The following is a 16440-nucleotide window of genomic DNA, read 5'->3' on the forward strand; positions in this document are numbered from 1 at the left end:
GTGACAGGGTGCAGCAGCCGCCATGACAGCTCCCACCTGTTGCTTTGGGACCATCACGGTTCGTTGGTGGAAACGTGGGATGCCGTCGGTTGGTCCAGTGCTGGTTGTTTCTGTACTGTGCTGGTCAGTCTCACGCCGACTTTGCCATAAGCAGGGAGCTTTCCGCCGTTTTCCTTACACACCTGAGCGGTCGGTACGCGCGTCGGAGTGACGAAGGATGGGCATCTCACCTGCCTCCTGTGGTCCATGGCGGAGGCTTTCTTTCCTTCGTCAGTTGGAAGTTTGTCGTTGAAGTCTTTTTAGAAAACTGTTTTCAGATTTTCATGTGGAGTCAGCAACAGCTTGCAGTCTTTGGGGCTGGGCTGGGAGAGTCCAGGAAGGTGGGTGGGGTGCTCCCGCCTCCCCATTTCAGACCCCCCTTCTGGGCATCGGCCCTCAGGCCCCCACACGGCGCCCCCCCAGTCCCGTGTCTCCTGTCTTCCCGTGGCTGTGGGCAGCGGGCAGCCCCTCCAAGTGACCACCGAGGCCCTTCTGCCCGGACGTGGGTGCAGGTTGAATGAGTCAGTAGCTTTCATACTGTGGAGGCCTGATGTCCTTATGGCGTGCAGTTGAAAGAAAAGTCTATTACGGCGTTTTAAAGTGGAAATATTTGAGTTGTTTGAAAAAAGAATGAAATATTTTTGAGTGGTTCAAACAATTGTAGCATCGTGTCCAGCCTGGGATAGGCAGTCAGTAAATGGACTTGACTTGACGATTGGAGCCCAGTGTGAATAGTGTGCAGTCTGAGCCGTTAGTGTGGGTCAGGCCTTGCTGTCTGTGCATGTCTGCGAATATGATTGTTGAACGTGTGGAAATAAATGCCTGTGCTCAGTCAAGTTATTTTCACCTTTTTCCCATTGATCTCTTTCCTTAGGGTACTTTCCCTCATGGAATTGACATTTTGACCACAGCTGACTATTTTGCTGTTGGTAACACATCTAACTGTTTCCTGGTGATAAGGTAAGATTTTAATATTCATCGCAAAATAGAATATCCTGTTTGATTTAGATGTAGAAAAAATCCATGTCGGCCATTTTCTGTGTCGTCCTGGAAGGTCCACTAAGAGTGACTGTAACTTATGTGTGAAAGTTAAAGTGCAAACTCATCGAAACTCCGTTCACGTTACTCCCCAGAGGGCATGTTGTGTGCTTCCACTTGTGTGAAACTAGAGAACAGGGACAGTGGCAGGTCGGGTGGCCTGGAGACGGGAGTGGGCCTGATGGAGAATCGGGTCCTTTCTTAAGGAGGTGACAGTGTCGGGAGCGGACCCCACACAGCCGCTGTGCGGTGGCCTGTCTGTCCCCCTGGCGTCTCGGTGCTACCTCCGCTGCTCCGTCCTTCCGAGCACGGCCTGCTGCCGACGGGTGTCGTCGTGCTGCTGTCACGTGGGCATCAAGTCCCAGAATGACATCGTGGATTTGAAGTGACTGCATCTCCTTTTCTGAGTCAGTGAAATCGTTTCCCAAGTTGAAATTGTGCCCAGTGTGTGTGTGAGCTCAGTAAGGAAGAGGATTCATGGAGCCGTGTCAGGAATTAATTTTTCACACCCCCAACTGCACTTTGCAGAAATGACGTTGGACCTTTTGCTCAGTGACGGAGGTCCCGGGAAATGGCTTCCCACATGCGCACGTCACCTGATGCAGCGCTAACAGGAGGGGGTGCGGCTCCCTGACTCACGCATCTGCAGCACGCGGGCGCTTTAGAGCCCGCTGACCCATGTCTGTAGGAAGGGCAGACACCACCGCCCAGCCATGCAGGCTGTGCAGTCCCTGCGTCTCCACAGACAAGCAGCCTGTAGACGTCTAGAAAACGTGGCGTTTGGCCTCCCCCCGGAAAGACCAGGACCGAGGACCCTGCACTGTTGGTACCCTTTCCTGCCCTCCCTGCTGCTAGGCCTCCTGTGCCTGACCTCTTTGCCTGTCTCCATTTCGTTTTCTTCCATCGTTGACATCTGCACGTAGATTTCATGGGCCGATAACACCCCTCCTTCCCCTGACTTCCTCGGGTAAATAACCAGCAGCTTTGACCTGGGCCTGTGAGTCTGTTGCTGAGGTTTCTAATGTGTGGTTCGTTGTTGCACTTGGTAGAGGGCTTGGCGGACCCTGGCCTGGCTCGGGGTCTTCTGTCACCATGCATTTTGCACACGTACCGTGGGCAAGAGGTGGTCTGTGAGGACGGGGCCCAGTGGTCATGGGGACCCGGGTCCACGGCTGCAACCATAGTGGGACAGACGCCCAGGCCCTATTGTCAGCCAGGACTGTGGGTGGAGGAAAAGGGGGGGTGTGGCCAAGGAGGCTAGTGTGGGGGCGACGGCCCAGGATGGGAGGGTCCAACAGGTCTTGAGCCAGCAGGGCCCGGCTGGGGAATGGGGACTCCTGAGCCTGCGGAACGCAGTTTGATGGTCACATCTGCAATTTGAACGTGTCACTAGGGCTGTGTTTTGGAACCTGGAAGGAAGGGCATGGTCAAGAGCCCCGCATGGCCAGGGCCGGTCAGAGCATGGAAGGCAGGTCACCTTCCACCCTTGCATGGGTGTTGTCAGAAGAGTGGAGGGGTTTCGAGAGCCAGGGGTATCTGAGTCGCCTTGGGGTCACGTGCAGCAGGGTGCCCTGGGAGGAGAAAGTGCCGCGGGTTTGGGGGTCGGGCCTCAGCTTGCATGTGGGCTGCGAGGGGTGCACGCCTGGAACAACTGCAGGTGTCTGAGGTCAGAGTTTTGGGCACACGCCGGAGGCCGAGATGCAGGCCTGCCCTGTGCTGTGTGTGTGTGTGGCGGGGGCACCAGCAAAGTCATCCTGTTTCCATCTTTACGTCAGCAGCTTTCTTAATGTGTGATTGACACGCAGGAAAGTGCACGTGTGTGCTGGGGGAGTTCTGATGGAGTCTGACGCATGCCATCTCTGTCACCACAACCCACCGACTGGCCCCCAGCCCCGAGTTGGTTTGCGTTTTCTGAAGTTACATGACAGAGTCGCAGGGTCCACATGCTTCTCGCCTGCCCCTCTCACTTCTCCTGGGTCTGCCCTCACCGTGTGTGTGCGCTGAAGGCCCCTCCGTCCTCAGTGCCTTCACCGCTGGGGACGGCTGGATGTGCCCAGTTTGAGGCTGTTACAAATGCTGCTGCTGGGGACAGCCACGTCACGTCTGTGGGTTAAAGGCCCAGGAGTGGACTGGTAGCATCCTCACTGTCTAAGAAAATGCCAGATGCTTTTCCAAAGTGGCGGCCCCCTCGCGAGCACACCTGCGCTGACCGTCCCGTTTCCTCCACGTCTGCCGGCCTTGCTGTGGCCGGTTTTATAATTTTAGCCATTTTCGTGGATGTGCGGGAGGAATGCGTGAGTTTGTTTCCTAACGACCAACGACTGCGCGTCTTTTCCCGGGCGGATCTGACAGATGTGTGGCCTGCTTACTGACCAGTGAGTTGTTTTCTGCGTACTGAGAATTGGGGACCTCCGCGTGTATTCTGGATGCAGGTCCTTGGTCAGATTCACCGTCTGCACGTGTTTGTCTGGTCTGCTTGCTCAGCACCCTCAGTTCCTCAGACAAAGCCGTTCTTAAAGCATCAGCTTTATCCTCACACACCTGCTTTACTACATGTAATTTGCATAAATAAAAATGGGGGTTTTGGCAGATGTGTAACCCTCACTGCGGTCATCTGGGCAGCCGCCCCCCCCACCCCCCCGCCTGTCACTCCAGAAAGTCCCTTCATGTCCCAGCCTCGCAGCCTCTGACCCGCCTTCAGTGTGCGATCTCCGCTTTTTCTGGACTGTGCACCAATGGGGTCACGAGGCGTGTGTCCGGCTCCGGCCCCTGAGCCTGGGTGGCTCCGCCCCCTGGCCTCGCCCAGCAGCCTCCCGCGGGTCCCTGAGACGCCTCTGCTCAGCAGCCAGCTGGCCTGAGCCGGCCTGGCTCAGCCCCTGGTCGGGTGTGTGGACGTCTGTGTGTCCCGGGCTGTCTTCCAGCAGCCGCGAGACCTTTTGTAGGTCTGTCCTCTTGCTGCTGTAGATTTCCTGCTCGGATTTCTGACATCTGCAGTCCTGTGCATCCTCCTTAAAACGTGGTGTCATATTTTGCCTTCTAGCAGTTTGCTTGCCATCAAAATTTTGCACGTTTCTGTCCACTGGGTTCTTCAAACTGAGGACACCTCAGAGTGAACTGTTTCCGTCTGTGCATTCTGGCTCAGCAAACAGCACGCCGTCCTGTCAGCTCAGGTTTGCTTCTCCTTCTCTTATTCCCAGCATCCGGTTGGTGACCTACTTCTGTCACTTGTGCATCCTTATTAGCCCTCAAACGCCCCTCATCCTGCTTGTCCGCTCAGCTGTTGCCTTCACCCAGCTCTTACTGTCCCGGACACTTGTGGAGCCTGCCACCGGCCCTGCCCTCTGGCCGTCATCTGTCTAAAGTGCTGTTGGAGGCATTCTTGCTGCTGTGACACCACCCCCGCTGTGCCCCCAGGCCACCCCCTCGCCCTCGTCCTCCCGTGGACGCCCTCTGGGTTGCACTTGGGGTCTCAGATGCTGAGCACTGAGTGCGGGTGTCCCTGGGCCCATGGTTCCAGCAGTGCGTCTCCTCCAAGGTCAGCCACTAGTGGTGCCAGAGCTCGGACTAGGGCTCAGGTAGTGGCCTTCGGAGGCCGCCAGTCGCTGCTCTGCGATTCTCTAGAATCCTGCCCGGCCGCTGGCTGCTGGCTTCTGTCCAGTCTTTGCTTTAGAGATGACGTGAAGTGAGTCTTTTGTGTATGGTCGTTGTCACTTGTGTGGTTATATCTGAATGAATGAACAGAAGTGGAATTGCTGGACCAAAGAGCGTTTATGTGTTATTAATACCCTGCACCAAATTCTGTCCCCAGCATGTGTCTGGATGCTTCCAGACCCTTCCTGCAACGCTGCAAAGCCCTGCTTTGGCTTCTGACAGCCGGACAGGGGTGTCCGTGGTGTCGCCTGTGTGAAGGAGGCTGGACGTCACCCATGGGCTTGAGCTGTGTCTGTTTTCTTTGCCAGAAGCTGCCTTGATTTTTCTGCTAGGTGATGGTGTTTCCTATGAATTTGGAAGAGCTCCTTTGTATGCAAGGCTCTGCTTGTGGTAGCAGTTGCAAATTTTGCTCTGAGCTCGTATTTATCTTTTGATTTTGTTTTTGGTGCTTTTCCTGGCTGACCATTTTCTTTTTTGGTTGTGTTTGTGCCGATCTCTTCTCTTACGGTTTCTGGGATTGGGGTCATGATTAGAAGGGCCTGGACCACTTGGAGACTATTTACAAAAATTATCCCATGGTATTTTCGAGAGATGAGGCCTGCCTTTATTTTTAAGTCGGAATTGAAACTCCACCACTGCCCTTGCATGAAGCACACAGCCCAGTGAGTGCTGACAGCACACACCTGGGGAGCCAACATCTTCGTCGGGTGCAGAGGGCACCTCGGCCACATACCACGGACGTGGCGTCAGGAAGAACGTAACCGCGTCGCCTCCCGCTCAGCGCCGCTGTTTGAGAGCCGTGTGTTGTGTGTGTGTCAGCAGCTCGCTCCTCCTGGCTGCTCAGTGCTCCTCTGTCCTGCAGGTTATCTGTCAGCTCCCCTCGCAGACGTGTAGGTTGTTCTGAATTTGGGGGTCTGATTCATAAAGCTGCCGTGCACAGTTGTGTAGAAGTCTTTACATGTACATTTTCATTTCCTCGGCTGAATACTTACAAGGGGATTTCTGTACACTTAACTTCATGGGACACTTTTTGAAAGAGGCGACACCATTTTACACAAGTCGCGTGTGTGCGTTCCTGTTCCTTCACGTCCTCACCGTCTCTGAATGTTGTCTTTTTCAGCAAGTTCATTGCCGGCTTTCCCGAGTACACACAGCCGCTGATAGACCACCTGGTCGCCATGAAGGTCAACCATTGGGACGGGTAGGTTTTGCGTTTTTGTGTGTGTGTAATTAGTGCTGGTATTTTATCACCTTACCTGTCAAATGGGAATTCTTATTTTGTTTCTGAAGGAGAGATTCCATTGGGTTTATAAGCCTTCAATACACTCAAGGGACAAGAGAGGGAGGGGATGAGGCATGTTCCTGCAGCTGCAAGCCATCCAGCCCTTGGGACGTGGCCATGCGCCAGTACTCGCAACGTGACAGTGTCCACACGGGAACATTACATGCCTGACAGACCAGACCTGAGGTCTCCAGAAGTAAGACTGGGACAGACCACTGACCAATGCATCACGTATGAAGACAGGAACTTACATTGCTTCTCAAGACTTATTTTAAAATACAACATCCACAATGAGAAAGTGTGCTCATGGCTTACAAAGCCGATTGAATCTCTCCTGATAACCACCATTCTGCTTTCTGTCTCTATGAATTTGGCTATTCTAGTGCCTCACAAGGAACCGTGCATTATTCCTCCTTTTGTGACTGGCTGATTTCTCTGAGCATAACACCCTCAAGGTCCCGCCATGGTGTAACAGGTGTCAGAATTCCTCCCTTTTTAAGGCTGAATAATAGTCCGTCGTATGGACAGGTCACATTTTCATTACCATTCACTCGTTGCTGGACCTTTGGGTTGCTTCCATTTCTTTCCTGTTGTGACTGATGCTGCTGTGAACATGGGTGTGCAAATACCTTTTCGAGGTTTTCAGTTCTTTAGGCTGTTTGCCCAGAAGTAGAATTGCTATATCACGTGGTAATTCTATTTATGATTTGTTTGGGAACCTCAAAAACCATACTGTTTTTCCTAATGCCTGTGCCATGTTACATTCCCACCAGCAGTGCCCAAGGATTTCAGTTTCTCCACATCCTTACCAACACTTGTTATTTTCTGTTTTTTTATTTGTTTGTTTGTTTGTTTGTTTTAATCTTAACGGGTGTGAAGTAACATCTCATTGCCGTTTTGGTTGCGTCTCCCTGATGCTTCTTAATACCGAGCCTCTTCTCATGGCTTAATTGGCTAGCTGTATTTCATCTTCCGAAAAACGTCTCTTCAAGTCTTTGCATATTTTAAAATACAGTTGTTTATTTGTTGTTGTTGTTGTTGGGTTGTAGGAGTTCTCCGTATATTCTAGCTGCCAACCCTTATCAGGCATATGACTTGCACATATACTCTCCCGTTCCAACGGATAGACGTTGTAAATTTTAATGTAGTCCCCTTTATCTATTATCAATTTTTCTCCTTTTACTTGTGTTGCCTGTGTTTTTGGTGTCATATCCAAGAAATCATTAATGAATCTTCCATCATGAAGCTCTTCTGTTTTCTTCTCAGAGTTTGTAGTTTTAGGTCTTCTCCTGGTTTTCTGGGCATTCCCGTCTGCCAGATCCCTTGGGGTGCGGGAGGTGGCGACACACTTTGCCATCCAGCACCTTGGAGGTGGCAGTGGTGCCCAGCCAGGGGCCTGCGTCTATTTGCTGTGTTATTTGCTGTATTATTTGCTGTATTTCTTAAATTCTCTCTTCCTTGTTTGTCACAGTCAGAGGTTCTTACTGTTTGTGTGTTTATTTTCATTAGTGGTTTTGACTCAGTGGCCAGCTGACAATTCGTGTATATCGTCTCTCCACTTTTCTTTTTTTCTTTCTCTTTAATAAGGAACATCCTGGTTTTTTTTTCCCTGTTTTTTAAGGAGGGCGCAGCTCATAGTGACCCATGTGGGGATTGAACCAGCAACCTTGGTGTTATTAGCACCAGGCTCTAACCAACTGAGCTAACCAGCCGCTCCCTCTTTTCTTTTCATGAGTTGACTGAAGCTGGAATCATCAAAATGAAGGAACTAACACGTTTCTGTCCCCGCCCCCACCAGGGTCATCAGAGAGCTGTCAGCGAAGGCCCTGCATAACCTGGTCCAGCTGGCACCTGAGTACAGCGCCGCTCATGGTAGGTGTGCTCCAGCGTCCTGCGGGCCCAGACACGCACACACGTGTGCACCACACACGTACATATGCGCAACACATGCACGCACACGTGCACACCAAACACACATGGGTACCACAAACAGGTGTATACCACACACATGCACACACGTGCACCACAAATGTTTGCACCACAAACACGCACACACGTGTGCACCAGAACCACAAAGCCGAGGACAGGGCCACCTGCTGGTCCCAAAGCCAGGGAGCTGAAAGCAAGTGGAAGAATTCATAACGGAATGAATTAAAAACCAAGCTGCTTCCTGGCGGCTCGCAGCCTAGGGGCCGCCGGCTGGCCGTCTCGTATTTGTGGACCTCTCCTGGCCCGCAGAGCTCGGCCCCAGCCATCCTGCTCCAGATGCAGTGGCCAAACCTGAGGTGCACACGCTGCTTCGCCAGCGAGGAAAGAGCCGGCCTGACCTCCGGCCTGGGCTCCTTGGACTGCGCGCGCACCTGGCCTCTGTGTAGGGAGCAGCCTGTGTCTCCAGGCTCCCTGTTCCTGCTGACATTGTTAGCAACCAGCGGCCTGGTCATGTGGGCGTCTCTGGCTTCTCACGTGTGGGACTTCAGTTCCAGGGCCCCTGGGCTTCTGTCTGTTAATTCACCCTGATGTCAGGAGGCTCATGAGACGCCCACTCATGTTTAGTCTGTCATCTGCTGCCCAAGTAGGGCGCTCACCACCATCCCTTCTTCCAGTTCAGGAGCGTTAGTGGCCCCAGGATAAGGGGCTTCCCTGATACTTCAGCACTGACGGCTGCCAGCTGCCATGTTGGCACACCTGTGTCAGAATCGCCCGGCTTGGACGCCGCCTGCTGTTACAGCCTCTGCATGGCTGCTCTTGTGCATTTGGGGAAACTGAGAGGGGCTGTGGTGTCTGCAGGCCAGTGTGGACATGGCTCTATCTGTACTGTCCACTTGGCTGCAAGGATGCTGTGACCCTGCTCTCCCCCCAGAGCACAAAAGCCTTAGAAGCTTTCTCTGCCCGGGCCTGAGGCGCCCTGGGTGTGACGGGGTCCTGCAGCTCGGCCCCCAGGCAGGGCCCCTGCCGGACACTTAACCACAGAAATGACCTGGAAAACCCTCTCTGACCTCACCCCAGGCCACCCAATTGTGTCCGGGACCTGGGGAGCGAGAGGCGCTCTCCGTCCCAAGGTGGCTCACTTCCGTGGGTGCCCAGGGTTGTGGCCTGTTGGCAACGGCAGGTTAAGTCCTGGGTGTTGCGATAATGACCCCGACGCATGGCTGTCTGTCAGTGGGTGCCCTTCTCCCTTTGGAGTCTGAGTCTGGGAGCTGACACGGTACCGTGTGTGCTGAGCTGGCGTGTTCTCCTGCCGTCCTTCGCAGTTTTCCCACGCCTGCTGGCGATGACGCAGAGCCCGGACCTGCACACGCGGCATGGGGCCGTGCTGGCCTGCGCGGAGGTCGCCCACAGCCTGCGCGGCCTGGTGGTGCGGGAGCACAGGTAGGAGACGTCTGCCGGGGGCCAGCTGGCCCTTGCATATTTGTGTGTGTTGATCTGTGTGGGGAGCCGTCTTCAGGGGCCCAACTTTATCTGAGAAGTCGGTCAATGGTCCTCTGTCTTCTGCGTCATCAAGGCCTTTGATGGAGCTGCCGCCTGTCTGTCGGGGAGCCAGGCGGGGGCACTGGCGGCCACAAGCGTGAAGTGTAGGCACCACCACATGTGGGTGAACCACAGAGAACAGGTCCGGGCCGCGGCAGTGAGCGAGGCACACGCGTGTTTTGGTTCCCAGTGCAGAGGGCAGTTCCGTGTACACTGTCGTGCAGGCCCCTGCACATGCAGTAGCATGTGTCTGAGGGAAGAGTGCGTCCCTTCATGTAAAAACACTTCAGCGCTAAAACATCTGTTACCATCCGAGCCTTGAGCGAGTCCTCGTGTGTTTGCTGGGTGGTTGGGGGGTCAGCCTGGACACTGACGGACACGTGTGTCTGGGCAGTGGCCGTAGCTGTATCCTGACATCACCTCGCTCTGAGGTAGAGTTAGATCATGAAAGCAAAGGCTTTCACAGGTGGTATTGAGCAGCTCACATTCAGTATCCTTTAGTCATTCGCCACTTTTGATCATTTAAAATACCAGAGAATGCAGATTTGAAGGTGTCCACTAAGAACTTCCCAGCTGGTAAAGCTCGTGATTAAACAGGAAAGTTCAGGGCAGGGGACCCGATGGAGCTGCACGCAAGGCGGCTTCCTCAGCAGCCGCTCACTTCGTCTCTGCTCAGAAGTCAAAGCTCACAGCACGTGGTGGCGTCTGTGACCTGCTTCTCAGTGTCAAGTCTAAGAAACACTGTCTTGGGTTGCGTAGTGTCAGTGGGCAATTCCCTCTTGTCACCTGCAGTCCCCGGGAGGTGGTTGCCCTACCACACGCCTGAGTCACAGCATAGTCCATTGAGGGCATCCCTGCGGGTGGGGGGTCGGCGTGTGGGCAGCCTCTCTGGTCGAGGCCAAGTCCGAGGAGACCAGTGCGGCCGACGGGCAGCCCTAAGCCCAGCACCGGTGTGACATGGAAAGGTGTCATCCCCCAGTGAAGATCTGAGAAGCGCCCGGGTTTCTGCTGGGGCTGGTCACGTAGGCACTCACCCTGCACCTCCCAAGTTCCAGGTTCCAGCTTAGAAACCACGTAGCTCGTACAGTTTGGCACAGTCACCCTTATCCCACCAGGGAGCTGTAGGGACCCTTCCGAAATTCAAGTCCTGGACGCTGCTCGTAGGGCCAGCCTTGCAAGCAGGCCTGAGGCCAGCAGTGAGGCCCCTTGTGAGCTCCTGGGGGTCCCAGGGCTCTCGCCTCAGCCGGTCCTGTCATTTTCAGAGCAGCTGGTCACCCCAGCAGCTGCGAGCCAGCTGCTCTCCAACCCCAGGGTCCCGGCGCCTCTGTGCTCATTGCAGGATTGTCTGTGTCGTCAGCACACTGCCACACGGCCAGGCATCACCGATCTGGTCCTTACGGCCACCCGCTAGGTGGACACTGCTTTCTGGGGAACCCTGCAGGCGAGCGCAGAGGGGGTGGGGTTCCGGACAAAGGCGGGGTAGCCGGGCGCCCGCAGTCTCATGCTGTGCTTGGCTTGTGCAGACCCGTCGCAGACTTCCTGGACGAGTCAGCCCTGCACGGTCTGAAGCAGATCCACCAGCAGGTGAGTGTGCGGGTCCTGAGCCCTGTCCACCCTCCTAGCCCCGGGAGAAGGATGGGCCTGATGCCCAGGAAGCATCCTGCAGAGGCTCAGCCCTGGGGCCCCATCCACCGGGAGCACTTGCTGCCCACCCCCCACCCCCCTGTGTCACCCTAGGGCTTCTGAGGGGCAGGAAGGAAGAGCACCTCTCACGTGGCCTGAGTGTCCACAAGGCCCGGTCGTAGGGCTGGCCTGGGCTGCTGCACGCAGCTGCTCGGGCCACCCTCCTGGGCTGCCTGACACCCCCTCAGGGACGCAGCCTGTTCTCAGGGGGACCGTGGGTGGCTGGGCAGTGGCCCCGGCACCAGCCCGGAAGCCTTTGATTCCCGCTGGTCTGCACATGGGAACCATGAATCTGAAATGACACCATAACCTGCCGTGTGCCGTGCTGCAGGGAGAAGGTGTGTGTTTTCCTCGGTTTTTCAGGTCTCAGTCCCCTATGATTCAAAGGAGGTAGAGCATGAACGGTGGGCCTTGCTATTAAGGATGCCGTCAGTCACTGACGAGGAAATAACTGCTTTCGTATTAACATGTTGCGTACGGCAGGGTTTAAATCCCTCGTGAAGATTCTCGTGATCCGTATGCAACGTGTTAAAATATTCGATCTCAGACCCTTCTCAGTCTGTGCCGCCAAATTTGGTTTTGGCAAAGCGTCAATGTGCTTGCTCGAAGTGCAGCCTGGCATGTTCGCCTCAGCGTGACATCGTGCGAGCGTGTGGCTCTGGGTCATGGTGCAGAGTCAGGGAAGGTGCCGCTGGGCCCGGGGTTCCTTTACTGGCACGTGTGGGTGATGACAGCAGCACTTCCTGAGTTTTTGTGAGAATTGAAGAGCATGTCTGGAGAGCTCTGGCTTCCAGCCGTATGAACAGGCGTGAACCTCAGCTGCATGACGGTGCCAGGTGCTTCCAAGCTGTTGGAAGGAAACGCACCCTCAACCTGGTGGGCATGGCTGGTTCTCCCCGAGAGGCCGCCTAAGGGACAGGTATGTCCCGGTCAGTGCTGGACGCCTCCCTGGCCGGCGACCCTCTTCCTCCCCCAGTGCCTCGTTGCCCTTCCAAGTGAGGCTGTCGTGAGGATTAAGTGAGATCACGTGCAGGGGACTGGGTGACGTGCTCGCGGAGGGTGACATGGGCTCGTCCTGGGAACGAGAGGCCGGCCTGGCCTCAGAAACGTCTGCTGGGCAGCTTTCTCACTGTTAATATCACTGTCTATTGTGTTACTTTAAAAATCCAGATAATTTAAATAACTAACTTTCAATTCTTTATTTTTAGTTTCACGATCGTCACTTATACAGGTAAGCTTTACAAACCCGAATTTCTCATAGTTTGTGTCTTCCTGGAAACATGCACTGTCGTAAAGGGCTCGTCTGGTGACACTCGGTGGCTGAGTGGGGAGGCTCGTCCCTCCGTCGTGGCCGTGTGCCTGTTTTACCGAATGAGGTCAGCACCTGTGGCCCAGAGGTGTGGAGGGCACCCGCATCCGTCTTCTCCAGCTGCTGAGGCTCACCTGGCGTGGGAAGAGCCTGCTGGTCCACGTGTGGAGACTGATGGGCTCTGGTGACCGCAGAGGGTTGAGGGGCTGCAGCCACGATCAGGCAGCCGGTGGGGCCCGCCCACACCCACGCCCCCGCCTGCAGCCCGGGCTCTGCTCTCGGTCACCGCAGCGCAGCGCCACCTTTTCTGGATTTCATGTGGGTGGCCACTCTGAAGTCTTGGGCCTGGCTTCTGTCTCTTGGTGTGACATGTTGGCGCGTGTCCTGCGGTGTGCTGCCGTGTGGGGACGGCTGCCGCGCGTGCTCACCAGGTGATGGCATGGAGGCTGCCGCAGCTTGTGGCTCTTTGGGACCAAGCTGCTGTGAACGCTGGCACCCAGGTCTTGGTGTGGACGAGCGTTTCCCATCCTCCTGGCTGACTGCCCGGATGGCCCTGCTGCGCCCCACCCACGGCTTCTGTCGCTTTAAGACCTGCCAGACCTTCCTGCAGGTGCTGGGCCACCTTCCTGCCCAGCAGCTCCGGGCCTGGGTGTGGAGGGGCGTCGTGACCCTTAGCCTGCATTTCCCTGGCGACGGGCAGCCTTCGCATCTCTTCTGTCTTCGTCCATGAAGTAACTATCCAGATCTTTTTATTAAAAACGCTCATGATCTGTCTTCTTACTGAGTTGTCAGTGCCCTTTACATTGTATTCTGGATACAAGCTCTTTGTAGACATAGAATTTGCCAGCATTTCCTCCCATCTGTGGCTCACCTTTTCATTTTTCTTAGTGGCTTTTTAACGTGGCTCGTGAATACCAGCCTCTCCTCCTTCGTGCTCAGCGTGTCTCGTTTTGGCCTCCTTCCGCCTCTAGCTTTTCTGAAAGACTGGAGCCTGTACAGTGGCTCGGGCCAAGGCCACTGCCGAGGCCACTGCCCGTGCTGGTGTTGCCGTAAGAAACGTCCAAACCTGTGGATAATTTTTGTGTTTATTTGAGCCAAACTGGCAGCAGTTGCAGGGAAGCAAAATCTCAATGGATTGAGAAAATGCTCCTGAGAACGGCAGTTTTGCAGTTTATTTTTTACATTGGGGTCAAAGGAGGAGACTAAGGGGGTCACGTGGAATCCATGGGTGGGAGGTTAAAGGGGCAGGAGAAAGCAAAGCGGGGAAATCTCTGGGACTGGATAAAAAGTAAGATGGAGAGACACATACTTCTTTCACATTGGTGGGTGCGGGGTAGATAATAATGCACATTTACAGCACAGAGAGATGGTATGTGGGGGACCAGATAACAATGAGGGGTTCCTGGTGTCATGCCCTGAGGAGTCTGGAAAAGAGAATTACTCTGACTTTGCAAAGGTATATTATCTGAGATGCAGAAAGACAGCAGGCAGGCCACTTCCGGTCAAGACTGACCTTCGTCAAGGAAGCTACAGGCCTAGGACGTGACCACCTCCATGACCTGCTTTAGTGAGGAACGTTTATGTCCCGACCACCCTGTGGTTCCTTTGGTCTCTGGGTTTGTAGGGCCCACTAGTCTGGCCTCCCCTGAGTTTGTCGGGTTCAGTCTGTGGCCCCTTTTCCGCCCACACTGGGAGCCATCCTCAGTCACGGCTTATACTTGAAGGTGACCTTAAAGTCTGTGCCCGTCCTCCCTCAGAACCCCTTTTCTGGACAGTCTATCTATGGTGAGATTTCAGACGCAGCCTCGGTTCCCCCTAAAACAGACCCGTCAGCGGGCCTGGCACTATGGGAAGCCCTCAGCGAAATAGCCTGTGCCACTAGAGTGAGTGTTGGCCTTCCTGCTCGTGATGGCCACATGCCAGTTCCTGAGTGTCACTCAGCAGGTCAGGCCGTCCTGCAGGAGTGGTGACCAGGCTGTGATTGCAGCACAGAAGTCTAACTCACCTTAAATGTGAGTGGGTCACCTGGGAGTGGCTGCTCAGAGTCGAGTGTGGCCCGGCCTGCGTCTTGGAATGCGAAGTGCGAGATGCGTGTGGGACCCTCACGTGGAGGCCCCCGGGGTTTGCGCCTGTCCTGTGAGGGCTGCCCCGTCCCGCGAGCAGTGGCTGTGCGGGGCTGGCCCTTGGCTTCCTCAGTGATCTCAGTGACTAGGAACCGTGTTCGCATGGCATCCTGTCTCTGAAGCGTCCTCCTGGAGAGCATGGAGCACGGACTGCTTTCCTCTACCCCGCAGCGTTTATCGTGAAGAATGAATATGGGCCTGACCAAAGTGAGAGCAGTATAGCCAGCCGGCCCTTTCCCCAGCTTTATCAGTTACCAACGTTTGACCATTTGCCTCATCTCTGCTAGTGTGTGTCTGTTTGTGTATCATTTATTTTCTTGGCAGAAAGCAAGTTGTGGGCTGGTGTTTGTTTCGTGTCTGAGTGAGGTGCAGGGACCCCATGATTCTTCACACCCATGGTGCCACCTCCACCCCGAGGGCCGGTGTGGACTCAGCTTCCTCAGGTGGCCCTGGATGTCCTTGGAAGCCTTTCTGCTGAGCGGGGCTGAGAAGCTCGTGCACTGTGTTGATAATTCTTCAGTCCCGCCTTTTGTTTTCACGACATACTGATGTTTTAAGAGCTCAGGGCAGCTGTCTTGAATGCCATTCTGCATTCTGGGTGAGCTGGCTTGTCCCAGGGTTAGACCTGGCCCAGCCATGGCATGGCTGATGTGGCCACTTGTGTTGCACACAGAGGTCCCCTAAAGAGACCCTGATTTGATTCCTGGGTTCAGGGGTGACCTCCAGGAGGTCAGATGTGCCAGTGAGAGGCGTGTCCCCTTCCAGCTAGTGAGTGACCTGGGGCCTCGGGCTTGGAGATGTGTGAAGCCCAGCTTCCCGAGCCTCCCTCCGTGCCTTCGTCAGCGTCACTCTGGGACTTGTCAGAGGGTGCGTGTCTGGTCCCATTATTCTCCCTGCATTCATCACCTGGGCTTGATGCAAAAAGAACCCCTTTCCTTCTTACGCACCCTGCTCTTTCTAACAGCCCTACAGACTCATGGGTCCTTTCCCCCCAATATGTTGTAATCCAGTCACGTCATTGTTCCTCTTTCTTGCTCAAAGTGTCCCCTGTTTGGCCCGCAGGACCCTGTTTGAACAGGCTCCTCGTTTTCATGTGATCCCCTTAGTCTTGGAGCATTTCTTTAGAGCAAGGTCTTTTTAAACCTCTCCCTTTTTATTATTGGGGGTTTCTACCCCCACGGCTGTTGCATTCAGTGCAATTCTTCTTTTCAGACTTGTGATTTATTTTCTGAAGTTGCATTTGTGTCTTTCTCATCCCTGCCTGTCCCCTGCCTTCTGGGACACGTGGAGAGCCGCAGCTTCCTTCATGGCCCCGTGTGCTGACTCCGTCGTCGTGGGCACGTCTGGGTCTGGTTGTACTGACTGGGTTTCTTGCAGCTGTGCATTGTGTTTTCCTGGTAATTCTCTGTTGGATGCCAAGCTTGGTGAGATTTTCGTCAGTGGGGGTTGGGTTTTGTCACATTCCTTCTAACCGTGCCGGCAGCTGCTTCCAGTGGCTGTTAGGTTGGTTGAGGTGAACTGGATCCTTTCGAGGCCCGTGGTAGGTCTGGAACAAGCTCATTGTCAGCCACACTGCTCTGGTGGGTAGGGGCTCGGCCCAGCCTGCGTGGGCCTGCGAGTGTCCTGCCTTCTCCTTCCAAGCGTTTCTTTCCTCTCAGGCTCAGGTAGTTTCTTGTGTGTGCAGCTCACGATCAGCCTGGCTTAAGGGGACCTTGGAGAGCCCCGGAGCCGCCTGTGTTGCCCCAGCTCCTCAAATTCCAGCTGACCGCTCCCCCACCTCAACCTCCTGGGCTCCCTGGACAGGTGGCTCCGTGGGGCTTCACTGCCCGCTGTGCCCTGAGGCGTCC

At 54.9% G+C, this 16440-nt stretch overlaps 1 protein-coding gene across 1 annotated transcript in view; it reads left to right on the top strand.

The window, feature by feature from the left end:
• Positions 1 to 16440, top strand: part of TBCD (tubulin folding cofactor D) — a 134955-nt gene that overhangs the window by 86873 nt on the left and 31642 nt on the right. The window contains exons 17-22 of the mRNA XM_074319596.1: positions 914 to 999; positions 5849 to 5929; positions 7809 to 7882; positions 9262 to 9379; positions 11002 to 11062; positions 12370 to 12392. Coding sequence (XP_074175697.1) covers positions 914 to 999; positions 5849 to 5929; positions 7809 to 7882; positions 9262 to 9379; positions 11002 to 11062; positions 12370 to 12392 — 443 coding nt within the window. The remainder of the gene's footprint in view (positions 1 to 913; positions 1000 to 5848; positions 5930 to 7808; positions 7883 to 9261; positions 9380 to 11001; positions 11063 to 12369; positions 12393 to 16440) is intronic.

Source organism: Rhinolophus sinicus, linkage group LG15, assembly GCF_036562045.2.
Source record: "Rhinolophus sinicus isolate RSC01 linkage group LG15, ASM3656204v1, whole genome shotgun sequence".
NCBI lineage: Eukaryota > Metazoa > Chordata > Mammalia > Chiroptera > Rhinolophidae > Rhinolophus > Rhinolophus sinicus.